Raw genomic sequence first — 16,209 nt, 5'->3', positions numbered from 1 at the left:
TCGGCTCAACTACTTCCAATCTGAGTCGTTCAAAATCTGCAATCAACTCTTGTTGAGTTGTCATTCTGTTCAAGGTTGCAGATTTACGACTCAAAGCATCTGCTACTACATTAGCTTTACCCGGATGGTAGCTAATATCACAGTCATAATCTTTCACCAATTCGAGTCATCTTCTCTGCCTCATGTTCAATTCCTTCTGGGTGAAGAAGTACTTCAAACTCTTATGATCAGTGAAAATCTGACACTTCTCACCATAAAGGTAATGTCTCCACAGTTTGAGTGCGAAGACAACTGTTGTCAATTCAAGGTCATGGGTAGGGTAATTCTTTTCATGAATCTTCAACTGTCGTGAAGCATATGCTATCACCTTTCCATCTTGCATCAAGACAGCCCCTAATCCACTCTTGGAAGCATCTGTATAAATTACGAACCGACCTGTTCCTTCTGGTATGGCTAGTACTGGTGCTGTCATCAACTTTTTCTTTAACACTAAAAAGCTTTTCTCACACTGATTAGACCATTCAAACTTCACACTTTTGCGAGTTAATGACGTTAGTGGCAGTGCTATCTTGGAGAAATCCTGAATGAATCTCTTATAGTAACCCGCTAATCCCAAGAAACTCCGTATCTCTGTAGCATTCTTTGGAGTAACCCAATTTTTAATTGCTTCTATCTTTGCTGGATCAACCTCTATTCCCTTAGCCGAAACTATGTGACCCAAAAATGCAATCTGTTCCAGCCAAAATTCACACTTACTGAACTTAGCAAACAATTGTTTTTCTTTCAGAATCTGCAAGACTGTAGTTAGATGCTGACGATGCTCATCTGAACTACGAGAGTAAATCAGTATGTCATCTATGAATACTATGACAAACTGATCTAATAAAGGCTGAAACACTCTGTTCATAAGATCCATGAATACTGCCGGTGCATTGGTAACTCCAAATGGCATGACTAAAAACTCGTAGTGGCCATAACGAGTCCTGAAAGCCGTCTTATGAATATCTTCATCTTTCACCTTCAATTGGTGATAACCTGATCTCAAATCGATCTTGGAGAATACTACTGCCCCTTGTAACTGATCAAACAAATCATCAATCCTTGGCAGTGGATATTTGTTCTTCACTGTTACTCGATTCAGCTCTCTATAATCGATGCACAGTCTCATAGACCCATCTTTCTTATTGACAAACAATACCGGTGCACCTCAAGGCGATATACTCGGTCTAATAAAGCCTTTATTGAGTAGCTCTTGTAGTTGCTCCTTCAATTCTTTCATTTCAGTCGGTGCTAATCTGTATGGTGCTTTGGAAGCTGGTTGGGTTCCGGGCATTAATTCAATCCCAAATTCTACCTCCCTAGCTGGAGGTAATCCTGCAATATCATCAGGAAATACTTCTGGAAAATCTCTCACTACCTCGACGTCTTCAAGTTTCGATCGAGGTAATTCTTGGTCGCAAGTGACACTTGCGAGGAAACCTGCACATCCTTTATTCAACAGTTGCCATGCCTTACCTACTGAAATTAAAAGAGATGAATTATTTTTCGGTGTGGCATGGAATAGAAACGTTTCTCCATCCTTAGTTTTCAAGAAAACCTTCCTCCGTTTACAGTCTATGGTAGCCTCGTAACAAGACAACCAATCCATACCAAATATCACGTCAAAGTCCGACATTTTGAGGATAATAAGATCAGCATACAACTCATGACCTTGAATCTGTATACTGCATCCTCTGATGATCAAATCACTACTCAATTCTTCCCCTGAAGGCAAGGATATACTAAATCTCGATATTGACTTATTCGGTACTAAACCCGATTTATTAACAAATTCAACAGATATGAATGAATGTGTAGCTCCAGTATCAATTAAGACATGAGCGGGATTACTGGAAACATTAATCATACCTGTAACTATAGCTGTATTCGGATCCACTTGATCATGCGCCATTGCAAAAACTCGTCCTCTTACTGGTTCTTTGGATTGAGGGCAATCTTTTCGATAGTGCCCTGGCTTTTTTCAAAGGAAACATACTCCAGTCCCTGCCATGCATTGAATTGAGTGAAGTTTTCCACATTTTTGACAAGCTGTTGGTGCAATCGCCGGTTTTGGTGCTGGTAGAGCCAATTGTTTCTGCCCCTGAGGTCGATGCTGCTGCTGTTGGTATGGTCGATGTTGGGGTGGGGCTTGGTACGGTCTCTTTCTGTTAGCATTTCCTTGTTGGTCCCGATTCTGATAACTAGATCTTTTTTCTTGTGACTCTCTGATAATGTCGTTTCTGTCCTTTTTGGACAGCATGGCCTGATCCACCGCATCTTTGTAATTTTTTGCTCCACTTAGTCTAACATCCTTTCTGATGAAGGCATTCAATCCTTCTGTGAAATGTTTCAACTCTTCAGCAGGATCACCAGAAATCATCGGTACAAAGTATCTTCCCCTTTCAAACTTCTTTACATACTCCGCAATTGACATGTTTCCTTGACGGATCTCCAAAAACTCTCTAGCCAACCTGTTTCGGGTGCTCACCGTGAAATATTTGCCGTAGAACACATCCTTGAATCCATTCCAAGTAAGGGTGGTTAGGTTCAATGCTGCTTTGGCTCCATTCCACCAAACACGAGCGTCATCACGGAACATATAGGTAGCACATCTCAATCTATCCGCATCCGTGATTTGCATGAATTCAAAAGCAGTCTCCATAGCTTGGAACCATTGTTCCGCAATCAAAGGATCAGTCTCTCCTTTGAACTCAGGTGGTCCCAACTCTAAGAACCTTTTGTAGATAGGGTTTTGATTAGCCACAGGATGGTTATTTCCGGCATTAGCTGTCTGGGCTTGAAGCAACTGTTGGATTTGAGCTCCCTGAGCACGGCTTTGCTCTTGAAGCAGAGCAGTTAATCCCGTCAAAAACTGGTTGTTTTGATTGTTCTCACTATCTGGTCCGCAATCATTATGGTTGTTGTTAGCGGCATTGGCGTTGGCGTTGGTGTTATTTCCCCTACGTGATGTCATAGTCCTAAAGTCCAATATTATCCACACCGCTCAGTCACAATTCAATACGTAAATATACTTTAACATGTAACATGCATACATTATCTCATCGCATTATCATACACATGATCGAATAAACATCATAACTTACAGACATGAAGACGGAGCGTTGGAGTCGTGGCGAGTATGCATGAGTGTTTTAAGAAAACCCAGAGCGAACTGCTCTGATACCAAACTGTAACGCCCTCAACCGATGAAGATGTTACCATACTAACATGACCATAAAACACTGTGCGGAAAAGAAAATTTTTGAAAGATGTATGCATACATCAAACCTTACTTAAAGACATTTCAAAATAGTTTACAAACCAAATCATAACAATTTGAAACAATTAAAGCGTATTTTCTTCAATCAACCTAACAACATTTAGTTCATTAACTTGACACAAACATACTCAGTACGTAACACACTCATCATATAACACACTCATGCATCGCCCGCCGGTCCGACTCCTTGCTCTTCTTCATGTCCGGCATTGAACTCGTCGACATATGCATAAATGTCTTCCTCATTACCTGCACCATTCAAGTATAGTGAGTCTAAAGACTCAGCAAGAGTATGTAGTAAAAATCATGAGATTTCAATTATCAATTAAACGTAGCATAACATAACATAACATAAACTTATCATTTGGTGACGAATTATGCGAAATTGTGGCAACCGTCATAATGGGCACATTCATCTTTTCTTGTTGATCAACAATCATATGGCATTACGCCTCGTAACATTCTTTCATTTTCGGAGGCCCCTCCGGAGCTCATCCCGGAGGACCTAACCCGTACATTGAGCCATATTTGGAAGGTCCCTCCGGAGCCCAAACCGGAGTACCAGTCCCGTATTGCCACCACAAAGACACATAAAACATCAAAATATTTTCATGCATCAACATATCATATCTTCATGCTTCATCATAAAATTATTCATTCATGCTTCATCATCTTTCATTTCATCATCATATCATTATAACATATCATTTTCTTATGAAGCATCATCATATCATCGTAATTTCTGTCATAACTTTCATTTCATTAACATTAAACTTTACTCGATAACTTCATGCACGTCATAAGTGATAAAAATCATATTTTCATATTGAACATAGGTTTCATGAATGAAACATAGACATGTACATGCATCACATAACGTAATCGATCCACGTAAGTCGTTCTTGACTTAAAACTTGAAACTTTTTGCATAAGAATTCTTAAATATACTTTATAAGCCTTTAAAGATCATAAACATGAAATTAGTACCCCAAAATAACATAAATAAAGCTTCAAATCAGAAGGCCATGTGCGGGGGAGCTACTTTTCGGGCGCGGGTGCGCATACCCTGCTGATGGGTCTGCTTGTTCATTCTTAAACTCTATTTTGCAGTCGGAATTCGGAAAAGTGGTAAACATGAAAGTTTTAGCCCTTGATCTTGGCTGTTTAATTCCGAAAACTTCACCTTAATTGAAATTTTCAGTAAACAGTTATGCTTATTCTCCCCAGATGTGTCACTGCCGGGAAATCAAAACACTCGACACATTTTGGGATGATTTTGACCAATCTTCCAAAATGATTTTGATAAAACTCAAAACATGAAAGTTGTAGATAAATACGTTGTTTTTCAAATACAATTGGCCTCATATCATTTGGATCACTACACTAATTTTGATCTTCAAAATAGTAACAAGTGCCGCTAATCCAGAACAATCCAACATAAGTAACATTTCAAAACTTTCACTCAAACTAATTCAATAATTCAAAATATGATATTTTCTACTCCTCCAGCTATATCCTTTAAATAAAACATCCCTTGAAACTTCAAGAACACATAAAAACTTAGATGAAACATGTAGCTCTTGAATCAAATTCAAGAACATGACAAGAACGACGTATACTTCACGATTTCATACTATCACATAACATGCTCTTCAAACCCTTAAAATCTAAACTTCATGCTCTTGAAATTCTTGAAAATCATGCATACATATCTCAACATACATATTTTCATATAAAAATAATTATAATCTTGAATGGGTTTCAAAACCTTAAAATACTAGTTGAAAAACTTGCCTTGAAATGAAGATGGAGTTGATCCGGATTTTTGGCAACAAGCTAACCACGACACGAACGAGATTTGGAACTTGGATGGTGAAGATCTTGAAGAAATCGATTGATGAACCAAGAAGAAGAAGGAAGCAGAAAGTGATGAAGGAAACGTGAAGTGAAGGAATGAATAAGTCAAGGAGACATGCAATTGATGATGGGGTAAGTGGTGGTTGAGTGCAATAATCAAAATTCAATACGTAATGTGTGTCGGCTACTAAAACGCAGTCAGCCCAACACGTCTCGACTCGGGCTGATAATATTTCCTTTCTTGGTTCGTACATTATAAACATATGAATATTATACTTGAAATTCTCGTAATAATATTTCTTACGATCTCGTGCATAGGTTAGTCTCGTTCCATGAATCCAGAATCAAACTCGCCCTGAAATCATAAACTTAATTGAAAGCGTTAAACATAAAATAATTATATCATGAAACCATGATCATTAAATCATAACTTAAATAATTTATGGCATAAAACCATAAAAATTATTTAAAAATCATCGTAAGTGAGTTTAGTGGATTTGGACCTTACATCAGCTCCTATTCCACAACAACCTCCTCGATTTGAAAGTGGTGGTAGTAGCAGTGGCAAGAAAGGATATTTGCAAGCTCGAGGAAAACAGTTTAAAAATTCAGGGAGCAGTTCTTCGAGTTCCAGTGGCACGAAACAGAAGTCAGGAGTGTTTTGTAACAATTGCGGTGGAGGTCATCCAACCGATCAGTGTCGAGGTGTATCTGGGAGGTGCCATATATGCCATCAGACTGGCCATTTTGCGAGGGTGTGTCCTTAGAGAGGTTCTGGACAGTCACGAGGTGCAGAGTCATCACGATCAGTGGCTCAACCTGCGAGGCAAGCCTCTTCTGTCCATTCCTTCCAGACATCACATCCACAGCAATAGCCAAGGCCAGGAGGGAATCAGAAAGGTAGTCAGTCATCGAGACAACAGGCTCATGTCTTTGCATTGACGGAGGAACAGGCACAGGGAGCACCAGATGACGTGATTGCAGGTAACTGTTCTCTTTATGGTTATCCCGCATATGTATTGATAGATACAGGTGTATCCCATACGTTTATCTCTGCACGATTTGCTTCATTACATTCTTTGCCTGTTGAAACATTACCTGTTGTAGTATCTGTTTCTTCTCCTTTGGGGAGAGGTCTTATATCTATTCAGACAGTTAATAATTGTTTGTTACAGTATGATGGTAATGAGATAGAGATAGATTGTTTTGTGCTTGGTTTGTCTGATTTTGACTGCATTATCGGGATTGATATGCTAAACAAGTACAGAGCTACCGTAGATTGTTTCCAGAAGGTAGTGAGGTTCAGACCTGAGATGACTGAAGAAGGGAAATTCTATGGTAAGGGTTCTTGTGCTAAGATTCCTCTGATTTCTGTATTATCAATGACCCGAATTTTGCAGAAAGGAGCGGAGGGATTTATTGTATATGCAGTTGATGTTTTGAAAACTAGCCCGAACCTGGCTGATTTGCCAGTGGTTAATGAATTTACGGATGTTTTCCCTGATGAGATTCCAGGACTACCTCCGTATCGTGAGATTGATTTCAACATAGAACTGATGCCAGGTACTGCACCGATTTCTAAAGCACCTTATCGAATGACACCAGTAGAATTGAAAGAGTTGAAAGATCAGTTGGAAGATTTATTGGCCAAGGGATACATTCGACCCAGTGTTTCTCCTTGGGGAGCTCCAGTATTATTTGTTCGAAAGAAAGACGGTTCAATGAGATTATGCATCGACTACCGGCAAATGAACAAGGCAACGGTAAAGAACAAATACCCTTTGCCTCGTATTGATGATTTATTTGACCAGTTGCAGGGTTCTTCTGTGTATTCCAAGATCGATCTGAGATCTGGGTACCATCAGCTGAGAGTTAGAGATTCTGATATTCCGAAAACTGCTTTTAGAACCAGGTATGGCCATTATGAGTTTATAGTTATGCCGTTTGGTCTGACAAATGCTCCAGCTGTGTTTATGGCTTTGATGAACCGTGTGTTTCAGAAATATCTCGACGATTTTGTGATAATTTTTATTGATGATATTCTGATATATTCGAAGAATTTGATTGAACATTCTGAGCATTTGAGAACTGTGTTGAAGACTCTGAGATCTGAGAAACTGTATGCTAAACTGTCAAAATGTGATTTTTGGCTGAAACAGATTGTTTTTCTTGGACATATCATATCTGGAAATGGTATATCTGTTGATCCAAGTAAAGTCGAGGCTGTGATCAATTGGTCTAGACCTACATCTGTTCCTGAAATTCGTAGTTTTATGGGTTTGGCTGGGTATTATCGTCGTTTTATTAAAGAATTTTCCAGTATTGCGAAGCCGATTACTCAGTTGACTCAGAAGAATGCTTCATTTATCTGATCTAAAGCCTGTGAATCCAGTTTTATTGAGTTGAAGAAGCGATTGACCAGTGCACCAGTCTTGACGATTCCTTCAGGTACTGGTGGTTTCACTGTTTATTGTGATGCATCTCATCGCGGTTTGGGATGTGTTGTGATGCAGCGAGGGCATGTGATTGCTTATGCCTCGAGACAGTTGAAGCCTCATGGGACCAGATACCCGATTCATGATCTTGAATTGGCCGCCATCGTATTTGCTTTGAAGATTTGGCGACATTATCTGTACGGGGAACAGTTTGAGATCTATTCTGATCACAAGAGTCTGAAATATTTGTTTTCACAGTCAGAATTGAATATGAGACAGCGTAGATGGCTTGACTTGCTTAAAGATTTTGATTGTGAAATTAGATACTATCCCAGAAAATCGAATGCAGCAGCTGATGCAGTGAGTCGAAAGGTATGTTCTTTATCTTTATCAACGATTGGTGTATCCCATTTGATTGAAAACTGTTGTTTTTCTAGATTGGTATTTGACATGAATTGTCAGCCTCTTCGACTTTATCAAATTCAAGTTGAACCAGCGCTATTGTTGCGAATTAAAGATGCTCAGAAACTTGATCAGAATGTGCAGAATTCGATTGAGAAAGTCTGATCAGGGCATGTGTCTGAATACCAGGTTCGAGATGATCTTTTGTATGTAAACAATCGCCTTGTAGTGCCTGATATTTCTGATGTGCGACAACAACTACTGAAAGAGGCGCATTGTAGTCGTTATAGTATTCATCCTGGTGGGAGGAAGATGTACAACGATTTGAAGACTCGATATTGGTGGAAACCAATGAAGTCTGATATCATTGATTTTGTGTCTTGATGTCTTAATTGCCAACAGGTGAAGGCTGAAAGGAAGAAACCGTCTGGTTTGTTACAGAGTTTATCAGTGCCGGAATGGAAATGGGATCATATTTCCATGGACTTCGTGACGAAGTTACCTCGATCTTCTAGAGGTTGTGATGCTATCTGGGTGATTATCGATAGATTGACGAAATCAGCATGTTTTATACCTTATCGTATGACATATAGACACGATCAGATGGCAGAGCTTTATGTCCGAGACGTTGTCAGATTGCATGGAGTGCCGAAGTCTATTGTATCAGATCGTGATCCTTGATTTACGTCACACTTCTGTCACAGTTTACAGAGTGCTTTGGGTACTCAGCTACACTTGAGCACAGCCTATCATCCACAGACAGACGGACAGTCTGAGCGTACCATTCAGACATTGGAGGATATGTTGAGAGCTGTAGTGCTTGATTTTGGCACTAGTTGGCAAGAGTTATTACCTCTTTGTGAATTCTCGTACAACAACAGCTATCAATCGAGTATTGAGATGGCTCCGTTTGAAGCTCTGTATGGTAGAAAGTGTCGATAACCTCTTTTCTGGGATGATATTTCAGAGGTACCTCATATTGGACCTGATATGATTCGAGATATGACTGAACAAGTGAAGCTTATTCAGAAGAGAATGAAGACAGCACAGGATAGACAAACGAAGTATGCCAATATCCGACGTCGACCTTTGTCTTTTGAACAAGGGGATAGGGTGTTTCTGAAGATTTCTCCATTCAGAGGCACTGTACGATTTGGAAAGCGAGGGAAGTTGTCTCCACGTTATATTGGTCCGTATGAAGTTCTTGAGAGAATAGGCAATCTTGCCTACCGATTAGCTTTACCTCCGGCTTTATCTGGAATACATGATGTCTTTCATGTATCGATGCTTCGAAAATATCTTCTTGATGAATCTCATGTGCTTCAATCTGATGAGGCTGAACTCGACGAAACCTTGAGTTATTTTGAGAAGCCAATTCAGATTCTTGATCGTAAGGACAAACAACTTCGAACAAAGACTATTCCACTTGTGAAAGTCCAGTGGAGTCGTCATGGTATTGAAGAAGCTACTTGGGAGACGGAATCAGATATGCGACAATGATTTCCAGAAATGTTTCAATGATGTGAGTTCTTCGTTAGTTTTTTGTTATCTGATATATCTTATGTGCTGATAGTACTTGAGATTTCGAGGACGAAATCATGTCTTAGTGGGGGAGAATTATAACGCCCGGAATTATTTAATTTTAATCCGAGAATATGTAATTTGGGAATATTTAGAGTTTTGATTTAAATTCTAATATTCTTAAATTATTTAGGATGGAAATTGAATGAAATGAGAAATTGAGGACTGAATTGCAACTAGGCAAGACTTGGAGGGCTAAAGTGAAATTTTCAGAATTTTAAGTGATTGCTCAGCATGTATACGTGTGTTATGCTTAACATTTCAGACAATTGAAAGGATTTAGAACAGAGCAAATCGATTCCTTCTCATTTCTTTGGAATTGTAATTTTCAAATCGCCGTATCTTTTAATCTGGTTATCCGATTTCGATTCCGAAAGATGTTCTGGGATCCTTGCAAGAAGACCTTAGATTTGATGTAAGTTTTATTTTAGTTCATCATGATTTGAAAATTCGAAAATGGCAGAGAACAGATGTGGTTATGAATTGTTGTTGTTGAGCTTGTATTCTTTGTTCTATCGAGTTCGGGTTGAAGGATGGCTATCGATTATGTTCTTATGAATTTTCAGCTGATTATTCGATAGTATACTTGTTGATATGTTGAGGAATTATGCTGGTTTTGAATCATATACAACTGATATGAATGTTAGAATTGTTGTAGTTGAGTTTCGGTTGCCGACTTTTAACCGTTATGCCGCCGACGTTATGATTCAAGACTGTTTTGCTATCTTGTATTGAGTTGTGAGGATAGTGAGTCCTAGCTGATGGTTGTAAGCTTTCTCAACTTTGTTTCAGATTGTGTTTAAAGACCATTGAGCTCGAGAACGCCATCTTCGAACCGATAGAGTGTTGAAGTAAGGTTTGAAGTTATTCTCCAATGGATTTTGAATGGTTCTAAGTGCAGATTTTGATACAAGTCTTGTGATTGTGTTGTTCACATTTGGAGAGCTTGAACGCACTTTGGAATCATCTTAAACTTCACATTTGAAAGGTAAAAGTGAACTAGGATTCGATTGGGATTATAACTCGAGATGGTTTGTATCGAGTTCCCTAAATCACATACTTATTTGCTTATTTGATTTTATATGTTGTATTTGAATGGTTGAATGAGTCTTGATTTTAATGAATGCTATTTTGTTGATATATGTTGCATTCATCTTGTAAGACTTGTTCTTTGATTTTGAAATGAACGGAAACATTCGATTAGACGATTTGAGGGATTATATATGTATGGCCTGGGTGGTTGACTTAGCCTAGCGTCTGATTTACATATATAATGGCTTCAAAGTCTAGAGAAGCAAGATAAGTAGCCCCACCTCGATCGGGAGAGTCGGTGGTTAATTATGATATCTTCTTCTCGGGATCCCAACCGATGAAATGAGAGAATTGTTAGAGAACCTTGTTTTAAAACATGCATTGTAGTTACTTTTATATCATGAATTTGATATATGCTTTTCTATGCATGTTTAGTTGCTTTTACTAGGAAATATATTTCTCACCGGAGTTATCCGGCTATTGTTGTATTGTATGTGTCATGGCGATAGGCGGGAGTGGAACAGGGCAAAAGCGATCTTGAAGAACAAGGGATGAGAGAATAGCGTGATGATCCGAGTTTAGATGGTTTGAGCTGTCAATGTTGTGTTGAGTTCAAAGACATGAATACGTTGTAGTTACATATGCCAAGACTTATTGGCTATGAGGTTGTTGTCTTAATAATGTACACAAGATATGAGATGATGTATATTACTTCTTAGGACTTGACTTGATATTGTATACAAGGTTCCATGTTTGATATATGAGCCTAATATGTTGATTTTAAGGCCATGAGATGATCTATTACTATCAACTTATATCATGTTAGAATGCATGTTAGCTTATGATTTTGTATAGGCTATGTATGAGTTGATGTTAGATGAGAAATGAATGAAAGAACTTGAGTTGTCAGCAAAATGATCTGTGTTTTTTTTCTGCTGAACAGATGCCCGCTCGATCGGGTGATTCCTACCGATCGAGCAAGGCCTTTATTTCTAAGGCAGTGAGGTGAGCAATTTGTGCTCGCTCGATCGGTGGAAAGTAACCGATCGAGCGAGGCCAACATTGCTTTCACCCGAGAGTTGGGCTTCATGGCTCGCTCGATCGGGTGTTTTTCCCCGATCGAGCGAGGTGCTCCCTTTAAAAAAAAAATTTATTTTATTTAGTCTTTGATTTTTTGACTATTATTTACGATGATTTGATTAATGAGAGATTAGAACTCGGGTCGTTACAAAAACCAAAAATTGATTAACCGATTTAACCAAAATTTTTTAACTTTAACAATAGAACCGAATTTTCGAATTAACTGAACCAAATTTTTGAATGAAATTTGGTTCGGTTAATTCGGTTTAACCGAAATAATGCTCACCCCTAAACATAGAGATAAATTAAGTATTGTCAAAATTATAAAAAATATATATTATGAAGATTATTAAAATTGTTTTTAGAAATTTATTATAAATATTAAACTTATATTTTTTAAAAAAAACTATTTCATATTTTAATTTTAAAAAAATTGATAAATTTTTTAAAAAAATATTTAATATTTAAAAGTTACAAGATGTTTTATCACAATCATTTATTCCTCGTCTTCTCTCGCAAATCAACCGGTCGAATTGACGTTGATATTTCTCGGCTGAGAGTCCAGGGACGGACCAACAGTGGAGGCTGGACTGGGCTTCAGCCCAGTCTAGCCCCCACTCTTAGCCCATATATTAATATATATGTGATTTTTAAGGTTCAATATAATGTATTTTTTTTCTTTTTGGGTTCTTTCAATGTTTGATATAGACTAATAATATTTTTTTTGTTTTGGGTTCTATCAAACATATTTTTTCTGTTTTGGGCTATTTTAACTTTGATTTGAACTAACTAAATTTTCAAATGGAGTTTGAGAAATTTCAATTATATTATCCTAATAATAAATTATATTATAAATATAATTAATTAAAAAAATTAGACAAGTATCATCCGTATATTAGATTTCAAATGGAAAATGCTTTATTTTTTTAAAAAAAAATTGTGTAATGATATAATATAATATTCTCTATTAAGTTTAGGGGACCTAATATAATAAAAGTTAGATTTTTATATCATTATTATGATTATGATATTGATATTTAATAAAATTAAACATTTATGAAAAACTAAATGATATATAAATTTAGAGAGTTAATTAGATTATATAAACATATATATATATATATATATAATAATAGATTAAAATATTCAATGTCTATAATTTTTTTGTACCTAAAATTTAGCCTCCTTGAAGAAAAATTCTAGTTACGTCCCTGGCTGAGACCATCCCTCTCAATCTGTCCTATTCCGTTGTTCACAGATTCCCGATGGATGCCGATAACCTTTTGCCGCCGATTGAGATCAAATTAAACTAGAGAAAACAATTAGGGTTCTCCAACATGTATGAAGATGGTTATGGCATCACACTCGTTCGAACTTATCTAACCCGCGTTTTTTATTTTAAAAACACCAAAATAAAATCTTCCGATTGTTTTTCAAAAAAATTACTTGAAAAACAATTTTTTTAAAAAAAATTTCAAAGATAATTTATAAAAATTTACTCAAACACATATTTAAGAGCTACAAGCCCAAATTCCGCTAAATACAGCCCTATTTAAGAGTTACAAGCCCAAATTACGCTGAATACAGCCCTATTGAACAGTTACAAGCCCATGTTTTGATCGTAATACTTTCATTCCTCTGTCTTCTTCCGCAAATCAACCGACGTTGATGGAGGATCTTACGAATTTCTCGGCTGAAACCATCCCTCTCGATCTGTCTCATCCCGGTGTTCACAGATTCGCCATCGTTGTCGATAAACCTTCGCCGCCTGTTTCCGCCGGAGATGGGCCAACCAATCGTCAGCCATCCGTCTCTTCTTTAGAGGATCTGAGGGGCAAGGTGTTTTCGGAATCAATGGATCCATGCGGTTGCCAGTTTTTGCATCAGAAGCTCCAAGGAAGTAAATCGGAAGACATCCAGATGATCTTTTCAGAGGTGAAAGATCGCATATGCGATTTGATGATCCATCGGTGGGGTAGCTATGCGATTCAAAAGCTTTTCCATGTATGCGACGAGGAACAGATGAACCAATTGGTTTCTTTGATTACTGCTAATGTCAGTTTACTCATGTCAGTCTGTCTCCACCCTCAAGGGTATGTAAATGGATGTTCGTGTTTCGCTGTGACCTCCGTGAATGTGATAACTCGATTTCGTGTTTCTTTGCAGTTCTGAGTCCATGAAGAAATTTATCGAGTGTCTCATGACACCGAAGCAAATATCTTATATGGTAGCCGTCTTCAGTTACTTCACGGTTCCCCTCGTAAAAAACCAGTTTGGTTCTCTTGTTGTTGGTCATTTCTTCCGTATCTTCCCTGCAGAAGACACTAAAGTATTTATAACTGAGTTTCATTTTATTCCTTTTTTTTGTATTTACCATATCTATAACAGTACTTGTGTATTTTCACAGCCAATACTCAAGGTGATAGCTGATGATTGTTCGGAAATCATTGTCGACGACAGTGGATCCCGCCTTCTGCAAGACATCATGACAAAAGACTACTCTCCACGAGGGAGTGTAAAGCGTATTATTACAGTAATGTTCCTAAATATATTTGGTCTGTCTCTAAAACAATTTGGGTACGTTTCCTTTTCATATCCTAGTTACAAATTTTCTTTATTATCCAAAACCAAACATTTTTCCTGTTTCAGGAATCGTCTAGTACAGCATGTAATAGGATTTGAGAGGCCACATCTGACAGAACATATAGTATCTGAACTGACGGGGACTTTTGATATCCTGTCGAGGGACCTATATGGAAGCGAGGTAGTAAAGAAATTGATGGAGGCATCTGATAAAAAATATGCCCCTCAAATCATCGATGAGCTACTCAGCAGTGATGAGTTACCAGGTCTCGTAGTAGATCCTTGTGGCAACTCTGTTCTCCAAAATGCGAAGAAATACTCTACGGTGCCAATAAAAATGCTTGTCTTTATTTCTTTATTTACAGTCTCGCTAGCTCGAAAAACTGAAAACAAAGCTTTAGGTTAATACTAGGTTATCTGATCTTGCAGGGAACTGTTCACAAGACTTTGAATGATCTGATTGGCCGGTACTCTCAACTGATAACCCCGCCCAACTGATAACCCCGCCCCTGCAGTGCATATGACTTCGTTTGTATGTTTTTCTTCGTTCTCTGATGTTTGATACTTATATTTTTGTGTTTTAGGGTGTGTTTTTAAAGATTGAATGAATATCTTTGTTCCATCCCATCTCAAGATAGATTGTCTCTACCAATTATTTGAATTTTTTATTTCAGAGTTGAGAAGTAATCTAATGAAACGTTTGCTCCAGGATTCGGGAAATCAACTTTTCTCCATTTATGATTTATGATGAGGGTGTGTTGATTGAGTTGAGCATTTGAGTTGGCCATAGGCTGTTTGCTCAATGGTGTGTAAAAATCATGGCGTGGTGTACAGTTGATTAGCAGAGGTTTTCCCAGTCTTTAAGAGTTTTTAATACTCAGTGGGATATTCTCGATTATATGTAGGCTGTTGGTGTGAATTGCGATTTGGTTGATTTCAAATTGGTTTTTTTTAGTTACGTTAGGCATCATATGTAGACACTAGACAATCAGTTGATTCTTGTTTCATGATTATAGAAGTGTATTGTTGATAAAATCTTTTGCTTTCGTGATTTTTTGATCTGTGACTATTTCAAGTATGCGTTTGACACCTCTCATGCAGATCTATGTTGTGTTGCTGAATATTTAAAGTCTCGCGGCTTAAAAATTACCAGGAAATAGAAAGGAAAAAACTGTTTTAGTTATACACCATGTTTATAGCTGCCGTTGCCTGTCAACATGACAAAACAAGTTGAAGTATATCCCATCCCAAGTTTAACCATCTGTAACTGTTTTTTTTGAGTTGGGGAGGCTTTGTTACAGTTGCATCCCAAGTTTAACCATATGTAACTGTTTTTTTTTAGTTGGGGAGGCTTTGTTAAAGTTGGATCTCGAACTTGAGACCTCGTCCTATATTCATGACCTTGGTGACAGATGAACTACACGTCATCGGCACCATCTGTAACATACGATCATTGTGGTTGAGTGTTGATATGGAAAATGGCGCACGAGTGGACAGTAACTTTCTGGTTGTGTTGCCTAGGACTATAATGGAGCAGTATCACTGGAGATATAATCTTTTTTCTTCATTAGGTGCATAGTCTAGCAAAATTCCACCTCTGGAGACTCACGAGAAAATAAGTAACTTAATGAGTGGAGGGTCATTATGTTCCTACTGTTTTGTGCCATTCTATCAATTCAAAAACTTCTGAGCCCCATTTTGCTTCATGACCTTACAGAAAGAGGTGTAACTGCAAAGTTGAAGTACACTTTTTCTTTTTGCCATTCACTACAAATATTGACTTGAGTATCGAAGTATTCTCATTGGAAAAAAGCCTTGTGCTACTCACTTTGCTTTGTAACGCAACTAACAACCTCTATAGTTAATTCTATGGACTGATTCGAATACTAGCCGATCACCTAGATCTCCATGGACTCGTAT

At 37.8% G+C, this 16,209-nt stretch overlaps 2 protein-coding genes across 2 annotated transcripts; one reads left to right on the top strand and one right to left on the bottom strand.

Annotated features, from left to right (window-relative positions):
- Positions 1 to 1,207: 1,207 nt before the first annotated feature.
- LOC140877186 (uncharacterized) lies at positions 1,208 to 1,951 on the bottom strand. Its single transcript, XM_073280717.1, has 2 exons — positions 1,909 to 1,951; positions 1,208 to 1,809 (listed from the first exon to the last, which is right to left on the bottom strand). Exons 1-2 carry the CDS (start codon positions 1,949 to 1,951, stop codon positions 1,208 to 1,210), a joined length of 645 nt encoding a protein of 214 aa, XP_073136818.1.
- Positions 1,952 to 13,315: 11,364 nt separating this feature from the next.
- On the top strand, positions 13,316 to 15,980 carry LOC140883759 (pumilio homolog 12-like). Its single transcript, XM_073290345.1, has 6 exons — positions 13,316 to 13,799; positions 13,873 to 14,035; positions 14,114 to 14,283; positions 14,356 to 14,614; positions 14,719 to 14,821; positions 14,999 to 15,980. Exons 1-5 carry the CDS (start codon positions 13,375 to 13,377, stop codon positions 14,785 to 14,787), a joined length of 1,086 nt encoding a protein of 361 aa, XP_073146446.1. The 5' UTR covers positions 13,316 to 13,374; the 3' UTR covers positions 14,788 to 14,821; positions 14,999 to 15,980.
- The last annotated feature ends 229 nt before the right edge of the window (positions 15,981 to 16,209 follow it).

Source organism: Henckelia pumila, chromosome 2, assembly GCF_033568475.1.
Source record: "Henckelia pumila isolate YLH828 chromosome 2, ASM3356847v2, whole genome shotgun sequence".
NCBI lineage: Eukaryota > Viridiplantae > Streptophyta > Magnoliopsida > Lamiales > Gesneriaceae > Henckelia > Henckelia pumila.
This window is presented reverse-complemented; position numbering and strand designations above follow the sequence as displayed.